We start from the raw sequence: 22,453 nt of genomic DNA, 5'->3' as shown, positions 1-22,453 counted from the left end.
CTGCTGCTGAAAGATGGAGCACCATCAAATGACCACCAAAAGGCTATGCTGGGGATCATGGGACAAGCATGGACAAAAGGCAGTTGGGAGGGGAACCCTCATAAAGTGGGGAATTGGGCAAGACTGAACAAAATTGATTGGTTCCAACATCATAATTCATACATTTTAGGTTGTTTTTTCTCTATGCAATTATCACAGTTCCATTGGGTAGAGGAAGGATTTTATTAAGTACAGCTATGACCCTAATCAATTTAAAGCATTTTTCTATTTGAAATCTCCTTTTTTCTTTTCTTTGGAATTGAAGGAGGGGATATCATCTTCTGAAATAATTTCATTCTGCTTTACTACATGCCTTTAAAACTAAATTTCAAGCCATTTCCAAATTTAAAAATATGCAAAGTTGTGATACACCTGCATTTGTACAAATTTGTCAGGCACCCACAATGCAGAAATCAGCTTTAGAAAATGTACAGAGTTGTATAAAGTTGCCACGTGGCCAGAAAAAGAAAACATTTTTTTACTGTGCCTTTAACAGCCATTTTTTGTGCCGACATTGGCATTTGTTGTATTCCTTTGCATAGAAGAAAATATTATCTCACCCAGAAACTGACACCAAATGAATGACTGTTCTAGGGAAAACTAGAGAGATCACTTCAAACACTGGCAACCCTGCTATGATGATGGAGTGTGTGAATACACTTCCTTTCTTTTCCCCCTTCAAATAGCTTGTAATTCCTATTACAGCTCAGTGCCAAAAATCTACCAGCACATCCTGGCCTTGGTGTTTGCTGTCAAATCGATCAATGAGAATTCCAAGTTATTACCAAACATCACTCTGGGTTTCCACATTCTCAACAGCAATTACTTTGCAAGAATGACCTACAAGGCTACTTTGAGCCTGCTTTCTACACATCAGAGCTTTGTCCCTAACTTCAAGTGTAGTACTCAAAAAAGTGTTATAGCTGTCATTGGAGGTTATGTCTCTGAAGCATCTGCCAACATGGCCACCATTTTAAGCATGTATAACATTCCACAGGTAAGCTATGCACCTGAGGAGCGGGGGATACATATTTCACAACTATGCCACATACTTGAACATTTATACATAAACCATCTGATAAATAAGTATGTGTTTTATTTCAGCTCACGTACGGATCATTTTCTGCCACTCTGGGTAACAAAGTGTTGTTCCCTTCTTTGTACCAGATGGTTCCAAATGAAGGCTATCAGTATATGGGGGTTGTCAGGTTACTGCTCCATTACAAGTGGACATGGATTGGGCTTTTGGCTGTAGGTGATGACAATGGGGATAATTTTTTGCAGACAATGATACCAATGCTTGAGGAGCAAGGCATCTGTTATGCCTTCATATTAAGAACTCCCAAACAGACATATGCGGAAGAATTTACCGAAGACTTTATAGTGGTCCTGAAACAATATTCAACTCTCACGCAGAGCCAAGCCAGAGTATTCTTTGTATATGGGGAACCTCCATCCTTCCAGGTGTTGAGAACATTTCTGTTTATAGCAGAAAATTTGTCACTTCCACCACTGGGTAAAGTATGGATTACTACATCTCAGTGGGATTTTGCATCACTGAACATTCAAACTACTTGGGATATAGAACCTCTCCATGGCGCCCTGTCCTTCACTGTTCATGCAAATCAACCACCAGGATTCCAAGAATTCCTTCAGAGCATAAGACCTTCCTGGGCAAAAGGAGATGGCTTTATCCAGAACTTCTGGGAGCAGGCATTTACCTGTTCATTAAGAATCTCTGACATCCATGAAGAAAATAGCAAACCATGTACTGGTATGGAGAAGCTGGAGTGTCTTCTTGGGATAGTGTATGAAATGAACATGACTGGCCACAGCTATAACATCTACAACGCTGTCTACACAGTGGCCCATGCTTTGGATGCCATGCACATATTGAAGTCCAAATCCAGGACACTGGTAAAAGGAGGAAAGATAGAGATTCAGAATGTGCAGCCGTGGCAGGTGGTTACACCATTGAGATACGTTTTTTAAAGGAGAGTTACGTGTTATCTAGGGCTGATTAGAACTCAAAAGGCAAAGCACAACTCTTTCTAAAGCTATCTCATCTAAACTGTGGTCCATCAGAGAGCAATTCTAATACAGAATCCTAGTCAGGTCTATTTAATTGGAAGTACTCCCATGAAAATATTCTTAGAACTGCACTGTTAGCATTGTAAATCCATATGATTTCATAATGTCAACAACAGCTTAAAATAATGGTAGAGTTTTGTTGTTGCTGCTGCTGTTACAGAATTAAACAATCACTGCATATAGAATTGGAAACAAGAATACTACTATTTTAGTAATTCAGGAGGACGCTGGGTAATGATTTCAACAACTTCTTATTCCTGTTTATGTCATATTCTCTTTCAACTAGCTCCATCATTTTCTAGGCAACATCGTATTCAATAACACTGCTGGAGAAACTGTCCATTTTGATGAAAATGGAGAATTAGTTGTAGGTTTTGATGTTACAAACTGGGTAACTTTTCCAAATGGCTCTATTGTTAGAGTAAAAGTTGGAAGATTGGATCTTCGGGCCCCTTCAGGCAAAGAGTTAACAATTCATGATGATCAAATTGTGTGGCATAGAAGCTTCAAACAGGTAAGACATAGCTTCACATGCATAGATCTCTAAAATTATTTGAGAAAGTTGCATTGTACCACTTTAGTCACTCCTTTTCCTGCCTTCCAGCTACTGAATTGTGATGGGAAGCATCACACTTTTAATTAAAGATTAGTTCTTTACCTTGTTTGTAAGGAATCTGGAAAAAATATTGAGATCTAACTTGTATTCATCACCCACAGGAACCCAATATTCCAGGAAGGTTTTCAGATCAGGCAATCAAAAACTATACTACCCAGGGCTTTTTTTCTGGGAAAAGAGGTGGTAGAACTCAGTGGGTTGCCCTCAGAGAGAATGGTCACATGGCTGGTGGCCCCACCCCCTGGTCTCCAGACAGAGGGGTGTTTAGATTGCCCTCGGTGCCATGGCGCCGAGGGCAATCTAAACTCCCCTCTGTCTGGAGATCGGGGGCAGGGCCACCACCCATGTGACCATTTTCAAGAGGTTCCGGAACTCCGTTCCACCGCGTTCCAGATGAAAAAAAGCCCTGATACTACCTCTCCAATAATTCCACTTCTTGCTTTATAATTAATACGGTAAATGATAACCCTTATGAAGCCATCCAACTAAATCCCAGTTATACTGCTTGTTTTTCTATGAGTTGATTTCCAATAAACAAACTGGGCCAAGCTTACCAGTCTTTCTCATCCCACTGAATAATAATACAATAACGGCATTTTGACCATTAACAGTTTTGTACCTTATTCAGTTCTGACATGTGCAATGTATTTTTCTGACAATTATTAGCCAAGAGAGTGTCAACATTGAGCTCCAGAAGAGAACAAACTTTGAGCTCTGTGATGTTCTTATTTCATGTCAACATCCCCCAATTCTTGTTGACCGGTAATTGTTACTATATAACCCAGACTGGAGACACTAGGTTTATTAAAACTGATCTACAGCAAAATATTAATCCCAGTTTACTCATGCTCCCCAAATTTAACAGGTCAAGCCTCAAGACTCTCACTGAAAGTTTCTTGAGTAATGGCAACTGCACCCTGGCTCACCATAACTACTGTGTCTCACTTTTCGTCTTCTTTATGCCTGTCCCAAGCCATGACTGAGCCCCCAATTTCCTTCTGATGTGGTACAACATAATGGTATCCTCTTCTCATATGACCTAGCATATTGCAGACAAGCTGTTGTCTTGGGTGAATTCCCTTCACCCTCAGGTGCCTAATGGTGGTTTCCAAATGTTCCTACCTATTTTTCATTCACTTGATGCCAAATTTATTAGGACCTTATCAGTTGAATCTAGGCCTAATAAATCTAAAAAGCTATCCCAAAAGTCCAATCCAACCCATCGGATGGAAAGCCAAAATATTCCCACTGGACTAAGTCCCTAAGTGGGTGGGAGGGTAATGCCAAACAAAAATCTGGCTAAGGAGAAAGAGCATTTTAAAATATGCACTCCTTTGCCCCCTCATCATTGGGCAAGGTGCACAAGACACTCAAAGACCAAATCCCCCATCATGCTTCAGACCTCATCTCCTTCATTCCTCTTGAGAGGCAGCTACAGCCAAAAATGCTCCCTGCTACCATTCAGAGTGGGCGTTGGAATTATTACCATAAGGCTCCCTGATGGTAATTGCCTTTCTGTTTATGCACAGGTAATACCCTTTTCTGTGTGCAATGACCCCTGCCATCCTGGCTACAGCAAGAAAAAGACAAATGAAAAGACATTTTGCTGCTACATTTGTGCTTCATGTCCGAAAGGGATGATCTCTGAGCAGAAGGGTAGGAGACATAATACACAAATCTATCATGCTGCATAACAACCAGATTTATCACAACTGAATTAAGCTTCCCTTTTAACTATTAGCCTGCACTTAGCTACAGTCCTGTGCTGTCTTACCCTTCCTCAATTGGTCCAATGTCTGTAGGCACTGTTCTGTCATATTAGCCCCGCTTCCTTTTTTCTGTGGCACCAGTACTTAGATTAGCCAGGCCATGATAGCATTCCTTTTGGTACTGAAGAGGTTAAGAACTTGGTGCCTCTGTAGATGGTGTCTATGTGCTAGAATCCAGAACACAGGATTACTAAAACGCTAATCCATATACAAGTGGTGGCTGTGAAAAGAAATCCTACATGTGTTGAAGGGAGAGCTTGTACCTCCTCATTAGGCTCTGTGTATTTAATTAAATGCGTTCATTCATTTGTTCATTCATTTTATTTAAAACATTTGTATGCTATCTTTCCACCCAGCTCAGGGTCCCCCTAGCAGTGAACAATCTAAAATGCAATGAATAAATATTTTTAAAAAACTATTTCTAAGAATTAAATAAACCATGCAAACACAGATGCATTATTTATTTATTTATTTAAAACATTTGTATGCCACCTTTCTAACCAAAATAGGTTCCCAAGGTAGTGAACATTAAAACACTAACACTAACATTTTAAAATAATTTTAATATCTTAAGTCAATCCTTAAGATATGCTGGTCCCAAGTCATACAGAGCTTTAAAGGTCAATACCAGATACGTGTACATACAAATCACAAGACAGGGAGGAAGGCTGATGAGAGTTAGTAAGGAAACCCCAAACAAAACTAAGTTGTCTTCACCCACTGGTGGAAGACAATGATCGTGGAAGACAGAATAATCTCCTTAGGGAGGGTGTTCCAGAGTTTGGGCACATGACTGGAAATGTTCTTTCTAACCATCTAACTGTAGATAATGGGGTCATCCAAAACAGGGCCTCAGAAGATGACCAGAGTGATTAGGTAAATTCATATGGAATTAGGCAGTCTTAAGGTATTCTAGCTTCAAGCATGCATCTCATTCTTCTCTCAAGCAGAGACACAAAGTGACTTGCAAGTTGCAACATCATCCTGCCCTTCTCCATTTTCTCCCTGTAAAAACAAAGCTGTGAGATAGATTAGGTTGAGAGAGGGCCAAGCTACAAGTGACGAATGACACTTGAACGGTAAGTGGATTGAGTGGAGCACAAGTGAACAGGGAGAAATACACTTGCCGTTCAAGTGTCATTCGTCACTTGTAGCTTCACCCAGAGAGTGACTGCTGAAAGTCACTAGCAAGCTTCCATAGCAGAATGGGGATTTCAACTGTTTTTTGCTTAGGATCTGGGACAACTGAGTAAAATTCATTAAAAAAGAAAAAAAAGTAGCTCATTACAATAGAATGGAAGTAGCTACTTTAGTGAATGATAAAAAATAAATAAATTACAACTAAAAATGCTGCACTTGTGAAAACAACATATACAGTCTCACATTGTTTCATACTACTAGTATTTGATTCACAGTCAACATTCCTATCTGCTATGGTGCACCATCTTAGTAAAACACACAACCATATTTCAAACATCAAGAACAAATTTTTTTCAAAATATGAAGCTCTGTTGCAATATATGTGGGTCAAAGCCTGACATTTTTGACACATCTTTTTTTCAGATATGGATACCTGTGTCAAATGTCCAGAAGATCAGTATCCCAACAACCAACAAGAGAAATGCATTCCAAAGGTTATAACTTACCTCTCTTATGAAGAACCTTTAGGTATTAGCTTAGTGACATTAGCCATTTCTTACTGTCTGTTTGCTCTTTTAGTGTTTGCAACATTTGTGAAGCACCAGGATACTCCCATAGTTAAAGCCAACAACAGGAGCCTTTCCTACATTCTCCTTGGTTCCCTTCTTCTGTGTTTCCTCTGCTCATTCCTGTTCATCGGCCAACCTGTAAAAACAACATGCCTTCTCCGCCAAACAGTTTTTGGCATTGTCTTCTCTGTGGCCCTTTCCTGTGTGCTGGCCAAAACTACCACTGTAATTCTGGCCTTCATGGCTACAAAGCCAGGCTCAAGGGTTAAGAGATGGATAGGGAAAAGAATGACAAATTGTATTGTCATATCTTGTTCTTTTATTCAGTCTGGTATTTGTACTCTTTGGCTAGCTATGTTCCCTCCATTCCCACAAATGAACATGCATGCAGTGGATGGGAAGATCATTGTGGCATGCAATGAGGGATCGACTACCATGTTTTACTGTGTCTTGGGCTATTTGGGCTTCTTGGCAATTGTCAGCTTCACTGTGGCTTTCCTAACAAGGAAGTTGCCGGGCAGTTTCAATGAAGCCAAGTTCATCACCTTCAGCATGTTGGTCTTTTGCAGTGTTTGGCTATCTTTTATTCCATCCTACTTGTGCTCTAAAGGGAAATACATGGTAGCTGTGGAAACCTTCTCTATCTTATCTTCCAGTGCTGGCTTACTGGGTTGTATATTTTTCCCTAAATGTTATATAATTGTTCTGAAGCCACAGCTGAACAGCAGGAAACATTTGTTAAGGACACAAAATAAAAGAATGTAAGTTTCTCATTGTGTTCAGCTGGAATTTTATTTTCTTGGAGATCATTAATACCTTCAAGAAAATAAAACTGGAGCTGAACTCCAGTGAGTTTAAGGTGTGATTAAACCCCAAGGAAAGCCTCCTTGAAAGAAGCTATTGCCATTAAACAAGATTGGAAGTGGTTTAAAAATCTCAAGAAGTTCTTTCCTAGCTGTTATGGCATCCGTCTGGTCTGGGATTGCGCTAGAGAAGCATATAAGTGGCTTCCTACCTCCTCATCCTATTTATCATGACCCATCCTCCCTACGTCAGTATACAGTGTGGTGTACCAGTTAGAATATCAGACTAGGATCTAGGAGGCCCAAGTTCAAATCCTGTTCCACCATAGAAGCTCACTGGTGACCTTGGGCCAGTCACACTCTCTCAACCTAACCTACCTCACAGGGCTGTTGCGAGGAAAAAAAGAAGAGAACAATGTAAGTCACTTAGGGTGCCAATTTGGGTGGGGGTATAAATGAAGTAATTAAGTAAGTAAATAAGTAGATAAGAAAATGCCACATGGGGTTAGCTAGTTGCTTAGGGGCTGAGCAAGAATTTTGAGGGTTCCCTATGAGTGGCCTTTTAGGGTTTCTTCTTTTTACCTGGGCTATTCTACTACTGCAGGTTTGGGGTTTCATAACAAGAACAATTTGGTTGATTATTCAGGCCATACCTTGTTTAGCAGGAAGAGGGTAGATTGCTCATGATCAGCAGGAAGAATTGGCAAGGGCCTGGATGCATCATATTATAATGAATGGTTGTTTTCTGAACTGTCATACAGGGGTAGGAAGGAATGCCCTGGAATCAAGCAGCATCAACCAAAACCTTAGTTGTAATATAACTTGGGATAGAGAGCAATGAAGCACAGCACCTATGAGCCTATTTCTTGTGCTGTTAAGGATGAGCAATGCCAGTAATTATTTACTAACTGAGTTTGGAGCCAGGGTGGATCTGTCCCAAATAAAAGTAGCAGTGAATATTTGCCAAGCTCAGCCTATCCACTTAAATTAAAGTTAGCCTATGGTGTTGATCAACCATTCAATAAAATATTTTAATCCAGCTTTGTTGTCTCATGTCTTATTTGGGGGAGGAGCATGTATGAAATAAAGTTCTTAATCTCTTACACTTTTGTACATCACCTTTCAATTCACTCTCTCTCTCTCTTTAGAAAGTAATCATTTTAGAAATTGACTCTACAACAGCAGCAAACTACTTGAGCATATACTTTCTCTTCATATCTACAAAATAATATATTTTCTCTTCACCATTGACTCCTAGGCTTTCTCCCCCTCCATAGTTACCCTTTACTTTCTGTAGTCAAGCTCTTCTATCTCCTTCCAACTTAATTTGGCTAAGTCCAAGAGTCTATTGACAGTGAAAGAGCTGGCATCAGCTCATCAGAGCAACAAGGGCAGTCAGCAGATTAAAAAAAAATCTTGGAAGCCATTAAAACCAAACAAGAAAAATCAAAACCCAAACAAAAATGCATATATACAAAATCATAAAAGCAGCATAGAAAACAGAAAAAAATAGGAAAAAATAGAAGCTGGATAAATAAAAAAGTCTTCACCCTCAAGTAGAAGATGGCAACAGAAGGGGACAGACAAGTTTTCAAGGGAAGAAAGATCCAGAGTTTTGGTGCCATGACATAGGGCCAAGCTACACATGACGAATGACACTTGAACGGCAAGTGGATTGATTGGAGGGCAAGTGAACAGGGAGAAATACACTTGCTGTTCAAGTGTCATTCGTCATGTGTAGCTTGGCCCTGAGAAGGCTGTCTCCCAGGTTGACACCCTCCTAATCACAGAAGGCAGAGGCACCTGAAGCAGGTGTCAGAAGATGACTGTAGTGGTAGGTAGGAATACTGATCTCAAGCCATATAAGGCTTTAAAGATCAACACCAGCACCATAGGTTGTGTCCAGAAACAAATTGAGACCCAGTGTAGGTGGGCCAAGACTGGAGAGAGATGATCCCTATGAGCAACTTCAGTCAACATCCTAACTGCACCATACTGCAACAACTGAAGTTCCCAAGCACATTTCAAGCATTGCCCTACGCAGGGTGCATTGCAGTAATCTAATCTAGATGTAACTAGAGAACTGGTTAAAAATGCAGCAGCTCCAGTTATCACCGGAGTGCCGAGTGATGCACATATAACACCATTATTACACCAGCTGCATTGGCTGCCAGTGGAGTACAGAATCAGATTCAAGGTTCTGTACTAACCTATAAAGCCCTATGTGGACCGGGATCAACGTATCTGCGGGACTGCCTTTCCTCGTATGTACCCCAGAGGATGCTCTGGTCAGGAGGAAAACAACTATTGGTGGTCCCCAGCCCCAAGGAGGCCCACCTGGCCTCGGCCAGAGCCAGGGCCTTTACGGTCTTGGCTCCAACCTGGTAGAACTCTCTGTCCAATGAGACCAGGGCCTGGCAGGATTTATTATCCTTTTGCCAGTCTTGTAAGACAGAGATGTTCTGCTAGGTATATGGTTGAGGACTGGCTAGGCCCCCCTATGGCCTAAAGAGAGGTGGAGAGAAGATCAGAGCATGTCTGAAATAGGACAACTGGATGATATGCCTGAAGTCTGGTTTAGTACTATGTGATTTACACTGATTTTAGGGTTGATTTTCCTCCTTGAGTATGACCAACCAAATAGCTTCTCTTTCATTAATCTTCAATGCAACCGGGATTGCTACAGTGCCTTCACAGTCCCCACCCCACCTGACTTTTACCCAGGAATCAGGTTGGGGTTCTTTTCCCTTGAAAAGCCAAACTGTTGTAATTTTCTTTAATGGGTGTAGTGTGGTGAAAAAAATTGAAGAATTGTTTGTATATACAGTGTTTACAAAGTGAACGTTATTAAGGGAATCATTCATCAGGGCAAGGGGATGCATTTGTGCACACCAATTTTTCAGGTCAGCCTGGTGATGGAGATACTGGGAGGTGAAAATGGATAATGAAGACCACTTTATGCAATCCAGTCATCTAGTCAGCCATTACTTTTTCTGGAGGGTCACTTTGAGAATGAACACAAAAGGTTATAGGCCTGTACCCCTACCTTTAGACCTAGTTCTCACTGTGGCAGTAACTTTCTATCTGGGCTCTACCACCTTGTTTGTCACATAATTAATGGTCATCCCCCCCACCTCCCCAAAAACCCCTTCTCATTAAAAAGTGCAGTCTAGGTATTGGGTCTACACTAAATTTTCCATCATGGGAACAGAAATTGACCCCCCCCCCCAAAAAAAACTACAACTCACTGACCTTCCCAAAATGCTGGGCTGTTTCCACACAGCTTACCTTCCCTCAGAACGACCTGGAACATCGCACAAAAAATGCGGAAGATCACGTTTTCTCGCACGAGATTTGCACAACGTCACACAAATCTCGCACGAGAAAAGGTGATCTTCTGTGTTTTTTGCGCTATGTTCCGGGTCATTCCAAGGGAAGGTAAGCCATGTGGAAATGGCCCTGGTCCTGGATAGAGGGGACCCTGAGGAGCATCATAAGGGAGTCTGCAGTAGGAAGGGGAAACTGTGGAAATTCTGGATCTAATATTATGGCTAAACTATGTTAAAAATATTTTTCTACATGGAAGAAATCAGTTATGTGAGCCCCACCTAGAGTCTACTTTAGTGAGAACTAGGCCTTAAACAAGCCTGCTGTAATCTTCAGTTAATACACATGCACTATGTTTGCTGGTTGGCTGTTGATGGATGCAAAGGTAGCTCTCAAAGGGGAAGTTAATTATCACCTTCATAATAACACTAAAAATTACTGGTTTCTTCCTTTTTCAGAATGAGAGTACCGGAGTCACTAACAACAAGATCAATAATAACAGCATTTGACAAATAATATAAAAAACTAAGCTCTTTCACTGGAACTCCATCTAGGGAAAGCCAGGACTTAGTGTCGATCTATTCCTTTCACATTGCATTTAAAGATTTATTACCATAAGCTGATAGATCTCTTTTTTCCCCACTCAGCCTTATGCTGAAACAAATCTATTATCTCTTGAATAAAAAATGTGCAAAATTTCATGTATTATCCATCATCAAGTCTCCTTCACTCCTGAGTTTTCTTCTTCTTCTAAATGAAATGACAAATTGACTGGAAATGTTTTTGTTTTCATATACTGATGGGTTTTGCACCCTATTGCAATTATTTTGATATATATAGTTGAGTAGATTTCGATAATGTTGCACAGAGATGCAGATGAGCAAATATTTTATAAGCTTGAAGACAGGAACAACAAAAAGATGTTTCCTTCTATGTCAGTTCTTAAGTTAATGGACGAAGAGTCACCTGCCATAAGAGGAAGACTGTGACAAAACTGATGGCTTGTAACATGGTGGATGGAAACATGAGAATCTGGATCTGGAAGGGAAGTTTTGTCTTCAGGATGCTGCTGACATTGATGCTGTTGATCGTGCTGTCATGTCGTATCGTATGTCAGATGCATGCTATTAATTGTACCATATACAATGATCTCTTTCCTATTCCTCATAAATTTTATCAGCATGGGGACCTTCTTATTGGTGGGATTGCCTCTCCAGTCATTTTAATGAATAACCTTCCTTGGTTCATGGAACACCCCACACATACGCTGATTGATGAACCTGCGTAAGAATCCTTTCCTTTAACTTGTTCCAATCAGTCTTCCTGAGATGGGCTAGTTGCAATGTTCATGGCTTAAGAGAAACTGTGCTTGTCATTTATTTTGATAGACCTTGCCTGCATTGAGGAGGAAGGTATAAGAGAAGGCGAAGCTTAGATCTTACTCATACTGTGTCAAATGATGGGTTGATGTTAGATCTGCACCATTCTGTGGTCTCCTGAAGTAGCTTCCCTCTGCTTTCCCAAGGATGTTATAAATGCAGGTGTCTCTTAAAAATATGCAGAGCGGTGATGTCAGATCACCAATGGAGATGAGATCCCCATCTTGTAAACTTGCTGGTTTGATTTTTGATATTCCCTTTTTGTTTTCTCTACTTTGCTGTAGAAAACTCAATGTATGAATCTTTCTGTTGACATCAGTTTTTCTTTCCTCCCACTGAAATTTCCTGATAACAATATATTTTTTCAATAACGTTTGTCAATCAGTTTTGTATAAATAGGATTTAAAATTACATGTTTTTGTGAAAATAGCATCTGAATCACAAAGGGGAGTAAATAAATAATGTGGGTACACATGAATAGTGAATAGCCTGAAAGGGATCAAGAAAATGAAGAATCATCTACAACAACAATGAAAATGTTATGAACCAAACTGGATGGCAATGAGAACTTAAAAAAATAGGTTGCAAATGTACTTTTTTGCTGTTTTATTAAACTTCCTGTAACTGTCTTTGCAGTTTTCTCACAAAATATTACCAGTGCATTTTGGCCTTGGCATTTGCAATAAAAGAGATAAATGAGAATTCGAGCATCCTTCCAAATATCACATTCGGTATCTATATCCTAAACAGCTACGGCCTTGGAAAGATGACTTACAAGGCCACCCTCAACTTGGTTTCTACTCAGCAGAAACTGGTCCCCAACTTCAGTTGCATTCACCAGGAAAAAATTATAGCAGTCATTGGAGGGCTTTTCTCTGAAACCTCTGCGGATATGGCCACCATATTGAACATCTACAAAACTCCTCAGGTATGCTGTATACCTGAGACTTCTTAACTCTGGCACATAATTTAATCTCACATTTAATCCATTTGAAAAATAAATTTCCATTTTCTTCCAGCTTCCTTACGGAGTGTTTTCCCCAGCACAGGGTGAAAAAACCCTATACCCTTTCTTGTATCAGATGGTCCCTAGTGAAGCCTATCAACACAGAGGAGTTGTATGTTTACTTCACCATTTTGGATGGAATTGGATTGGACTACTTGCTATGGATGATGACAATGGAGACAGGTTTTTGCAGACAATAATACCAATACTCTCAGAGAATAACATTTGTTTTGCATTCATGTTCAGATTAGCAAAACGGGCTTATGTAGAAGAGATGGCAGACTCATATTTAATTCAGGTGGAAAAATACGCAGTTCTCATGGACAGAAAAACCAATGTATATTACGTATATGGAGAACCACCTGCTATGATGGTTTTAAGAATAATGTTGTTTCAGGCACACATTTTATCATTACCCCCACTAAATAAAGTGTGGATTGTTACATCTCACTGGGATTTTGAATCATTTTCCGTTCAGACTGATTGGGACATTCAAACACTACATGGTGCCCTATCTTTTACAGTTCATTCCAATCAGCCACCAGGATTCCAACAATTCCTTCAGACCATCAAACCCTCCTGGGTTGGAGAAGAAGATGGCTTTATTGAGGATTTCTGGGAGCAGGCATTCAGCTGCTCATTGAAAATGTCTAATGAGCAGATGGGGAGTAAGAAGAAGTGCACTGGGGAAGAAAAGTTGGAGAGCCTTCCTGACAGTTTGTTTGAAATGAGTATAATTGGACACAGCTATAATGTCTATAATGCTGTCTATGCTGTGGCACATGCTTTACATGACATCCAGAGAGCTAGAAGCAAACACAGAATATTCATAGAAGGAAGGAAGTTGGATTTCCCAAACATACAACCATGGCAGGTATTTACATGCAAGTTCTTAAAAATTGAGAGGAAGTATCATGTAGTAGTAAGAGTACTGAATTAGGAAATGGGAATCCAAAGTCTCTGTCCTGACTCTGCCATTGAAGCATCATAGGCCACCTTGCCTAGTCACTGTGTCTTTTCCTAACAACAGCAAACTGGCTGTCTGAAAGGGACAGGGGGAAAAGTGTCACAGTGGCCCCAGACATACCACCCCATAGAAATGTTACCCATCCACTTTGTACAACCCATGTCTTCCAGAAGCACTGACTCTATTCCTTCCATGGGACACTTTTTGGTAACAGGGACCACTCACAAAGCTTCCTCAACCTGTCTTTCTCCTTCCTGTTGAGCTGTAGCAGACTTCCTCAGCCCACAAAGCGTGGTCACTGAACCTGCAGCTGTAGTACCTAGCTGGAATTGCCCTGCTCGCTCTATACCACCACGTTGAAGCACTGTGTCTACTGCTTACCAGCTGCATTGTCTACTTCCTTATTCCTCCACTGCTATTAAATATAGACCGTCACCTATGGCCCATGAAGTGCACAAGAAACTGCCAGGGGTGGGTACTGTAGATCTGAAAAGGGCAACATGGAGGCAAGGGAAATAGGGATGGGGGCCTCTGAGGGGCTCATTGCTGATATTAATAGTCAATCATCTACTGGGCTTAACTTACCTGTGAGGAAAAAAATGGAGGATGGAAAAACAGCATTTTAAGCTGATTTTTGTCCCTACTGGGGGGGGGGGGGAGTTACACATATCTTAATAAAAAAACAAACCGGTCATCATGTCATCCATAGGGACATGACACATCTTTGTTAGTGCATTCAAACAAATGGCCCAAAATCATGGGCCTACAGTATTCAATTCTTCTAGCTACATAACAAAAACTGTTGCCTTTTTAAACATGTGTCTATATATTCTAGATCTAGATATATTCTAGATAATTCTAGATCTAGGTAAAGTGGGATTTTGTAAGCCTGGATCCTAAGATTTAAATGTCTTAATAGCGCCTTCTGTCTTATTTTCATTTTCAACCCAGTTCCACAATTATATAAAGAGAATCTTCTTCAATAACAGTGCTGGAGACACTGTGCATTTTGATAAATATGGAGAAATAGTTGCAAGTTTTGATATTACCAACTGGGTTACCTTCTCAAATGGGTCTTTTGCTAGAGTAAAAGTAGGAAGACTGAATCCTCAGGACCTTCCAGACAAACAGCTAACTCTGAATGATGATCAAATTGTGTGGCATAGAAGCTTTAACCAGGTGAGAAGTCGCTGCAGGTGCTTGATCCTCTGAAATTACTGGGAATTTTTCCTTTGTAGGCAATTTAAAGATCTGCCTGCCTTTCAGCAACTAGATTGTAATGGGCAGCAATGCATTTTAAAAGTATCAGTTCCTCAGTCCCCCACCTGAAGAGGAAGGCACTGACACCAAGGTTGGATTAACTATAAACTTTTTTCATTATTTAAAAGCTTGATCTGCAACTATTTACCCTATTAGTTCAGGCACCCAAACAAGCTATCTGATGTGTTCACCAGTATCTGGGCAATATCACCCTTACTGTAAGCTGTACAGACAGATGCTTTCAAAGCAATTCCCCATCTCTCCTCAGCATGAAGGTTTGGATATTAACCAGAAGCACAAGTGATTTCCCTTCCCAAACACGTGGATCAGTCAGCCTGAAGTGGCTGATTTGATTACCTCTACCTCTCCTAAGGGCCAAGCTTCAAGTGATGAATGACACTTGAACAGCAAGTGGATCGAGTGGAGGGCAAATGAACAGGGAGGAATACACTTGCTGTTCAAGTGTCATTTGTCACTTGTAGCTTGGCCCTAAGACATCTGAGGGTGTTTTCTTATCTAATAAAGTAACAATGAGCTCATACTAAACCTTTCACCTTACTTAGAGCCTTACCAGTCTACTCTGACCAGGAGTGTTTCATTCTAACCTCCTCCCCAATATGCTGTAATGAAGCAGATGAAAAAAGGACTGGCCTAAGGCCAACTGGAGACGCTCTCAGAGCCAAGCCACAAGTGACGCCTGACACAGGTTGGACACCTGTCAGCTTCCCTCAAGTTTTGATGGGAAATGTAGGCATCCTGGTCTTGCAGCTGTAATGGAGAGCCAAGCTGTAAAACCAGGACGCCTACATTTCCCATCAAAACTTGAGGTAAACTGACAAGTGTCCAACCTGTGTAAGGCGTCACTTGTAGCTTGGCTCTCAGAAAATTCCATCTTGGCCCCAAATCAACCAAATAATCTCATTCTGTAATTAAAGGGAAGGATGGTGGGGCAGCCCTTCCAACAAAAAGGCAGGAAATTAGAGAGTACTGAGTTTAAAAAGCCAGCCTCTAGTGTCTATCAACTGGCAGGGTAGTGTCACACTCAGTAGCTCAGTGTCTTCCCTATTGGACAAAATAGCTCCTGGTGACCACAGGAACCAATCTTCCCTTGTTCTAAGGAAATAAGATAATTTTTTAGACCAAACCAGTATTTATCACATACACAACTTCAGTATTTCACAGGAGATCACATTAAAAGTTCACATTGGATCCTTACATTTCTTGGGTTATGATGACCAATATATAAGTAAATTATAACTCTTCTGAATCCAACTAGCTGAATCTCAGTCCCTTCATTCCTATTTTTCTGTGAGTGGATTTCTGTTAAACTAGATGGGTCCTCTGATATATAATCACTTCATGTCAACAGCTTCCACTTATTGTTGACCAGTATTTGTTACAACAGAATGCCTTGATGGTAACTGTCTTTCTGTTTATTGTCAGGTGCTGCCCCTTTCTGTCTGCAATGACCACTGTCATCCTGGCTACAGCAAGAGAAAGAAGGAAGGGGAGAAATTTTGCTGCTATGATTGTACCCCATGTCCAGAGGGGATGATATCGGAGAAGAATGGTAGGAGATATAATGTAGAACTACATCAGTTGTACTCCATAATGACCACATGAGTCAAAATTAAATGAACTTGGCCTTAGAACATCAGCCTGCATCTATCCACAGTCATGTCCTACCTTATTTTTCCTCAGTTGTGGATAGTCATGCTGGTAGATCTGCAGCCACCATTTTGTCTCTCGTATTGACCTGGCTGTTTCTTCTCAGTGCCACCAATACTCATGTTAGCCCCGCCTCGACAACGTTTCTCTTGCTGCTGCAGTATCTTGGGACCTGCTGTTACTGGATATGTGCTCCTCTTAATCAGACATGTTTATGTCTCTGAGGCAACCTAACCTAAACAACTCTAACCTCATTCTCCATCTCTTCAAGCATTTGGAGCCAAACACACTAACCCCCTTCATTCGACAAAGGCATAATGTCATTCCGAAGCACAGTTTTCTGTTCATCTATGTTGTGTGATTATTGGATAGATAGATAGATAGATAGATAGATAGATAGATAGATAGATAGATAGATAGATAGATAGATAGATAGATAGATAGATAGATAGATTTTATATATTAAAAATCTGTTCAGGTTCTTTCCTAGTTTTCCCATTTTATTAATGCCTTTATGGAAGATTTTTTTTTAAAAAAAACTTTGTTAAAACTTAAGTTAGCACAACAGTTTAGTTTGTACAGCAATTTTTGATCATACCAAACTATGCGACATAACTGAGCTGATGATGTTTGGGGCATACAAGGAGAGGAGCATGAAGCATTAACTGGTGAAAAGTGACTTTTCAACGGTATATAAAGTATGCAACTTGGAGTCAGTGCATCCTCAGAGGTTATCCTAAAACTGCCTTCTTAGGTAGATAAAAGTTTGCATATAATGTTATATATCTAGTTTCCCCCCCCCCCCCATTTGCCAGCTCAGCAATGTGCAGTTCACAAGTTGGTGTGAGATAACCAAGGTATTAAAGGAACCTTTTCTTCATCAGCAATACTTGCCTCTAGGAAGCATTTGGTGCCTAGTAGCAAGTCAGTTTCCATCAGAGAGAACGGGGAAGTTATGATAATTATATATGAGAGATCTTTGTTTTTTAAAAAATGATGTTTTGATGAAATATTTTTGCTAGTTTTTGAGGTATAAAAGGTAAAGGTAGTCCCTTGTGCAAGCACCGAGTCATTACTGACCCATGGGGGGACGTCACATCACAACGTTTTCTTGGCAGACTTTTCACGGGGTGGTTTGCCATTGCCTTCCCCAGTCATCTACATTTTACCCCCAGAAAACTGGGTACTCATTTTACCAACCTCGGAAGGATGAAAGGCTGAGGGCCAAGCTACAAGTGACGAATGACACTTGAATGGCAAGTGGATCGAGTGGAGCACAAGTGAACAGGGACGAATACACTTGCCGTTCAAGTGTCATTCGTCACTTGTAGCTTGGCCCTGGGTCAACCTTGAACCCAGCTTCTGCCAGGATCGAACTCAGGTCACTCATGAACAGAGCTTGGACTGCAGTACTGCAGCTTACCACTCTGCACATATGAGAGATAATTTGAAGACTGGGAAAGAACTTGTAGAGGAAGACTGGTCAAGACATAGTTGAAAGAGGTCAGGAACTGCTAGCAATACAAAGTCTTTACCATGGCCTAAAAAGAAGACCTGGGCCAGCTGAGTAAACACTAATATTTGATTTTGCCATACATAGCATTCTTGCTCTCTATGCAACAGGTTTTTTCAAAAGGCAATGCAAAAGTAGCAACCAACTATCCAGCAGGAGATGATATGCCTCCCACCTTAAGACCACTGATTTTGTACAAATTATTAAAAGGGATTGATACAAAAATCAATATATAATATTATATACCTTTGAAGTCTTGACTAAAATAAATGTCAAAGAAAAAATAGTACATTATAATAGATTATGATGTGCAATAGTATCTCAGTGAACTATAACCTAAGAAAATGCTACACCAATGAAAACAGTGCATACAGGACTCCAGGGCCGGTGCCAGAGTTTCTGGTGTCTGAGGCTGGGGGGCAGCTTCAGGGCTGTTGCCACCCACACCCAGACTGCTCAGTTGCCCCGCACTGCCCTGGCCACCTGCCACGCCTGGTCCACAGCTGTGTGCTAGCAGCAGTGGCAGCAGCATGGGGCAACTGAGGGCCAAGCTACAAGTGACGAATGACACTTGAACAGCAAATGGATTGAGTGGAGGGCAAGTGAACATGGAGAAATACACTTGCTGTTCAAGTGTCATTCATCACTTGTAGCTTCGCCCTTAGAGCCAGACCAAACGAGATGAGGGTCGCACAAGTTTTCTTGGAGGGATGGGACAGAATAATGACAGAAGAAAGCAAAGGGCACAAACCCCACTCCCAACCCCCGATGTGAGCGCATCTTGGGAGAGAGCAGCAGCAGCTCACCCTGGAATGGTCTTTGGGTCCCCTCATGTCCAGCAGGCTTGTGTCTGGAAGAAGGATTTGAGTCTTCAGCAGCTCATTCAAAGTGCACACCCTGAGGTGCAGCTTTTTCTCTACATCCTTCCTGCTTTCTCCTTTCCCTTCCCCTTTGCTTTCTTCTGTCATTATTCTGTCCCATCCCCATCCCCAGTCCCCAAAAACAAGCTTATAATTTTTCCTCCAGTCCTTTCCAGTTTGTGAGGTGACAGACAGGAGATGGGGGGAATGCTTGGCGTGCGTCCAATCTCCCAGCCCTCCTGCTCAGTTGCTTTGCGGCACGTGTCCCTGCACCCCCTCCGGCGCCTCTGCACCCGAGGCGATTGCCAGACCTGCCTCCATTGATGTGCTGGCCCTGCAGGATTCACAGCATCTAAAACTTTGTCATTTAATATTGTTACTGGGCTCACAGCCAACTCTGCTAGACATTCATCTGCACCAGCTCAGTTCAATTTGCAAATACATTTCAACCAACAAGAGCAAGAGCAACAATGACAAAACCAGATACCTTTCCCATATATGCTGGTGAAACTCTGTACATTTAACATGTATTTTTTTTTCAGACATGGATAGCTGTTTCAAATGTCCAGAAGATCAATATCCAAACAAACAACAAAACCAGTGCATTCCAAAGATTATAAGCTACCTCTCCTATGACGAACCTTTAGGTATTATCTTAGTGACATTAATCATTTCTTGCTGTGTGTTCACAGTCTTAGTGTTTGCAATTTTTGTGAAGCACAAAGACACTCCCATAGTCAAAGCTAATAACAGGAGCCTCACCTACATTCTCCTCATCTCCCTTCTTCTTTGCTTCATCTGCCCCTTGTTCTTCATTGGACAGCCTGTAAATCTGACCTGCCTTCTCCGCCAAACAACTTTTGGCATTGTCTTCTCTGTGGCCCTTTCCAGTGTGCTAGCCAAAACCATCACTGTGGTTCTGGCTTTCATGGCTTCAAAACCAGGATCCAAGGTTAAAACATGGATAGGGAAAAGACTCACAAATGCTATTGTCCTATCTTGTTCCTTTATTCAAGCTGGTATTTGTATGCTTTGGTCAGCTACATTTCCTCCATTTCCAGACAAGGACATGCACTCAGTTAATGCAAAAATTACAGTGGCATGTAATGAAGGTTCATCCACCATGTTTTACTGTGTCTTGGGCTATCTGGGCTTCTTGGCAATTGCCAGCTTCACTGTAGCTTTCCTGGCCAGGAAGTTACCTGACAGTTTCAATGAAGCCAAGTTCATCACTTTCAGCATGTTGGTCTTTTGCAGTGTTTGGATGTCTTTTGTTCCAACGTACTTGAGCTCTAAGGGGAAATATATGGTGGCTGTGGAGATCTTCTCCATCTTATCCTCCAGTGCTGGCTTGCTCAGTTGTATTTTTTTCCCAAAATGCTATATCATTGTTCTGAAGCCACAGCTGAACAACAAGGAACATTTATTAAGGAAACAGAATGAAAGAATTTAAGTTTGCCTTTGTATGCTGTCCCTATTCTATCTTCTTGGATATGTTAATGGAGTCCAAAGTATAGTTAAGCCCTTCAAGGAAGCTTTCAACAATAAATAAGATTGGAAGGGGTTTAAATGTCTCAAGCATCACTCTATGAAATAAATCCTTAATCCTCTGGCATATAACATTCTGACACACAAGACTCACGATGTCCAAAGAGATTTCCATGGTGATCCAGAACCAGTGATGTGAAAGAAGTTAAGGTCCTTAATTATCACCAAAATCATAACTGGCTATTCATCGTATGTTGTATGAACACTGATATGTGGTTGACCAAACACTTTAGCAACCTTAAAACATGAACTGTGCCTAAGGAATACTACTTCCACTTGTTGCTGGACTGGTACACCTATTTAGAATTTCCAGCTCTGGGTAGGGATATTTCTGGAGATTTGGGGACAGAGCCTGGGGAAGGTGGAGGTTAAGGAAGGGGACTTAGTAAGGATGTGATTCCATAGCATTCAGCCTCTGAAGCTGCCATTTTTTCCAGGAGATTTTATTTCTGTGGTTTGGAAATCAGTCATAATTCCAGGAAAACTTCAGGTGCCCCCTGGAGGATACTACAAAGGGCCTCCGTCCCTCCCATGACTGATTCTTAAATAATAATCAATGAACAATGAATGGATATTTCAATGTCTATAATCTAGAGTGGATGAACGAACTATTTTAAAATGCTAGTGTGCAATAAATATCCATATTCATTAAAAGACTTTCTCATCATTATTCTATATACACAAATGATCTTTCATAATAGCTGCGAAAGTTCTTTGGTAATAGCAATAGAATGGATAATTTTGAAGGAAAATTTAGATCTAAGTCCACCTTTGTGTCACATGTAACTATGCAATTATAGAAACCTTTGAAAGGGTAGTCATTTGGGATATAGAGAGAGCTGAGCAGAATAACTGCTCCAGTTGACCTTTCCAGGGCTCTTTTGGCCTCTGAAGGAGGGCTCAGCATGTGGTGTAGTAGTTAAAAGTTTCAAGCTAGAATCTGCAACACCAAGGTTCAAATTTCCACTCTGCCATGGTGGGTGACTTTGGGCCAAAGTGTAACAAAAGTTTTACCATCTTTACTAAAATGTCATGCAGGGACTAGGGACTAGACTGTATCTCTTTCTTTTGAGCAAGAAGAAAGGTACAACCACCCAAGGATTCTCTCAATACACTTGAGAAGCATTCTTCTGCTCTCCCTCTGCTTTTCTTCCCAGTTCTTACTGGGAGAATCTTCAACTTGCTGAGCCATGAAAGAAACTGCAATTGTAAAGAAAGCTGCAGCAAGAATTTTGATTGACAGGGACCATATTACTGCACCTTCTTTCATCTACACTGCCATTCATCTTGACCCAATTCAAGGTGCTGGTTTTAATCTAGAAAACCCTATACAGTTTGGGACTAGAGATGGGCACGAATCCAATTACGACCCAAAAAAACACACAAACCAGGCCGGTTTGTGGTTCATGAACTGTGGTTCGTAGAAGCTCCTTTCTATGAACTTCCACAAACTGATTACTGGTTCAGGTTCATTTGGGTCGAATTGGAAAAGGGACAATTTAAATGGCCATTTCCCCGAGGAAATGGCCATTTAAACTTTTCCATGCTGCTTGCAAGTGGCAGGCCCCTTTAAACTATCAGCTGGCTTGTGGCAGGGGGGGATTCCCCCCTTGCCGTCTGCCAGCTGAAAGTATAAAGGGACCTGCCATTTGCAAGCAGCAGGCCCCTTTAAACAGCCCACAAACCCCAGCCCCAGCCCTCCACCCCCCCAGCCCCAGCCCCACACTTACCTTGATGACTCCTGTGGCCTGCAGCCTCCTCTTCTTCATCCTGCAAGGGGCAGCAAGGCCATTTTTGGCCTCCTCCGTCCCTACGCAGGCCCACAGAGGGATGGAGGAGGCTGAAAACAGCCTTGCTACCCCTCAAATGGCCACTGCATGGCCATTTGAGGGGTGGCA

General features: G+C 41.3%; 2 protein-coding genes across 2 annotated transcripts; both read left to right on the top strand.

Moving 5' to 3' along the window:
• Nucleotides 1-1,815: 1,815 nt before the first annotated feature.
• On the top strand, nt 1,816-6,989 carry LOC129339460 (vomeronasal type-2 receptor 26-like). The gene is made up of 4 exons (XM_054994041.1): nt 1,816-1,956; nt 2,417-2,644; nt 4,276-4,402; nt 6,079-6,989. The coding sequence occupies exons 1-4, from the start codon at nt 1,816-1,818 to the stop codon at nt 6,987-6,989; spliced, it is 1,407 nt and encodes a 468-aa protein (XP_054850016.1).
• Nucleotides 6,990-12,499: 5,510 nt separating this feature from the next.
• Nucleotides 12,500-20,460, top strand: LOC129339459 (vomeronasal type-2 receptor 26-like). Its single transcript, XM_054994040.1, has 3 exons — nt 12,500-12,661; nt 16,410-16,536; nt 19,700-20,460. Exons 1-3 carry the CDS (start codon nt 12,500-12,502, stop codon nt 20,458-20,460), a joined length of 1,050 nt encoding a protein of 349 aa, XP_054850015.1.
• The last annotated feature ends 1,993 nt before the right edge of the window (nt 20,461-22,453 follow it).

The sequence above is a fragment of the Eublepharis macularius genome, chromosome 12 (assembly GCF_028583425.1).
Source record: "Eublepharis macularius isolate TG4126 chromosome 12, MPM_Emac_v1.0, whole genome shotgun sequence".
Classification (NCBI taxonomy): Eukaryota; Metazoa; Chordata; class Lepidosauria; order Squamata; family Eublepharidae; genus Eublepharis; species Eublepharis macularius.
This window is presented reverse-complemented; position numbering and strand designations above follow the sequence as displayed.

What these genes read in the sequence shown, in the direction of transcription:
- LOC129339460 (XM_054994041.1), top strand. Translation starts at nt 1,816, where the DNA reads ATGGAGAAGCTGGAGTGTCTTCTTGGGATAGTGTATGAAATGAACATG. An exon ending in AGTCCAAATCCAGGACACTG is followed by an intron (nt 1,957 to 2,416) that starts GTAAAAGGAGGA and finishes TCTTTCAACTAG; the next exon opens with CTCCATCATTTTCTAGGCAA. An exon ending in GATGATCTCTGAGCAGAAGG is followed by an intron (nt 4,403 to 6,078) that starts GTAGGAGACATA and finishes TCTTTTTTTCAG; the next exon opens with ATATGGATACCTGTGTCAAA.
- LOC129339459 (XM_054994040.1), top strand. Translation starts at nt 12,500, where the DNA reads ATGACTTACAAGGCCACCCTCAACTTGGTTTCTACTCAGCAGAAACTG. An exon ending in ACATCTACAAAACTCCTCAG is followed by an intron (nt 12,662 to 16,409) that starts GTATGCTGTATA and finishes GTTTATTGTCAG; the next exon opens with GTGCTGCCCCTTTCTGTCTG. An exon ending in GATGATATCGGAGAAGAATG is followed by an intron (nt 16,537 to 19,699) that starts GTAGGAGATATA and finishes GTGTGTTCACAG; the next exon opens with TCTTAGTGTTTGCAATTTTT.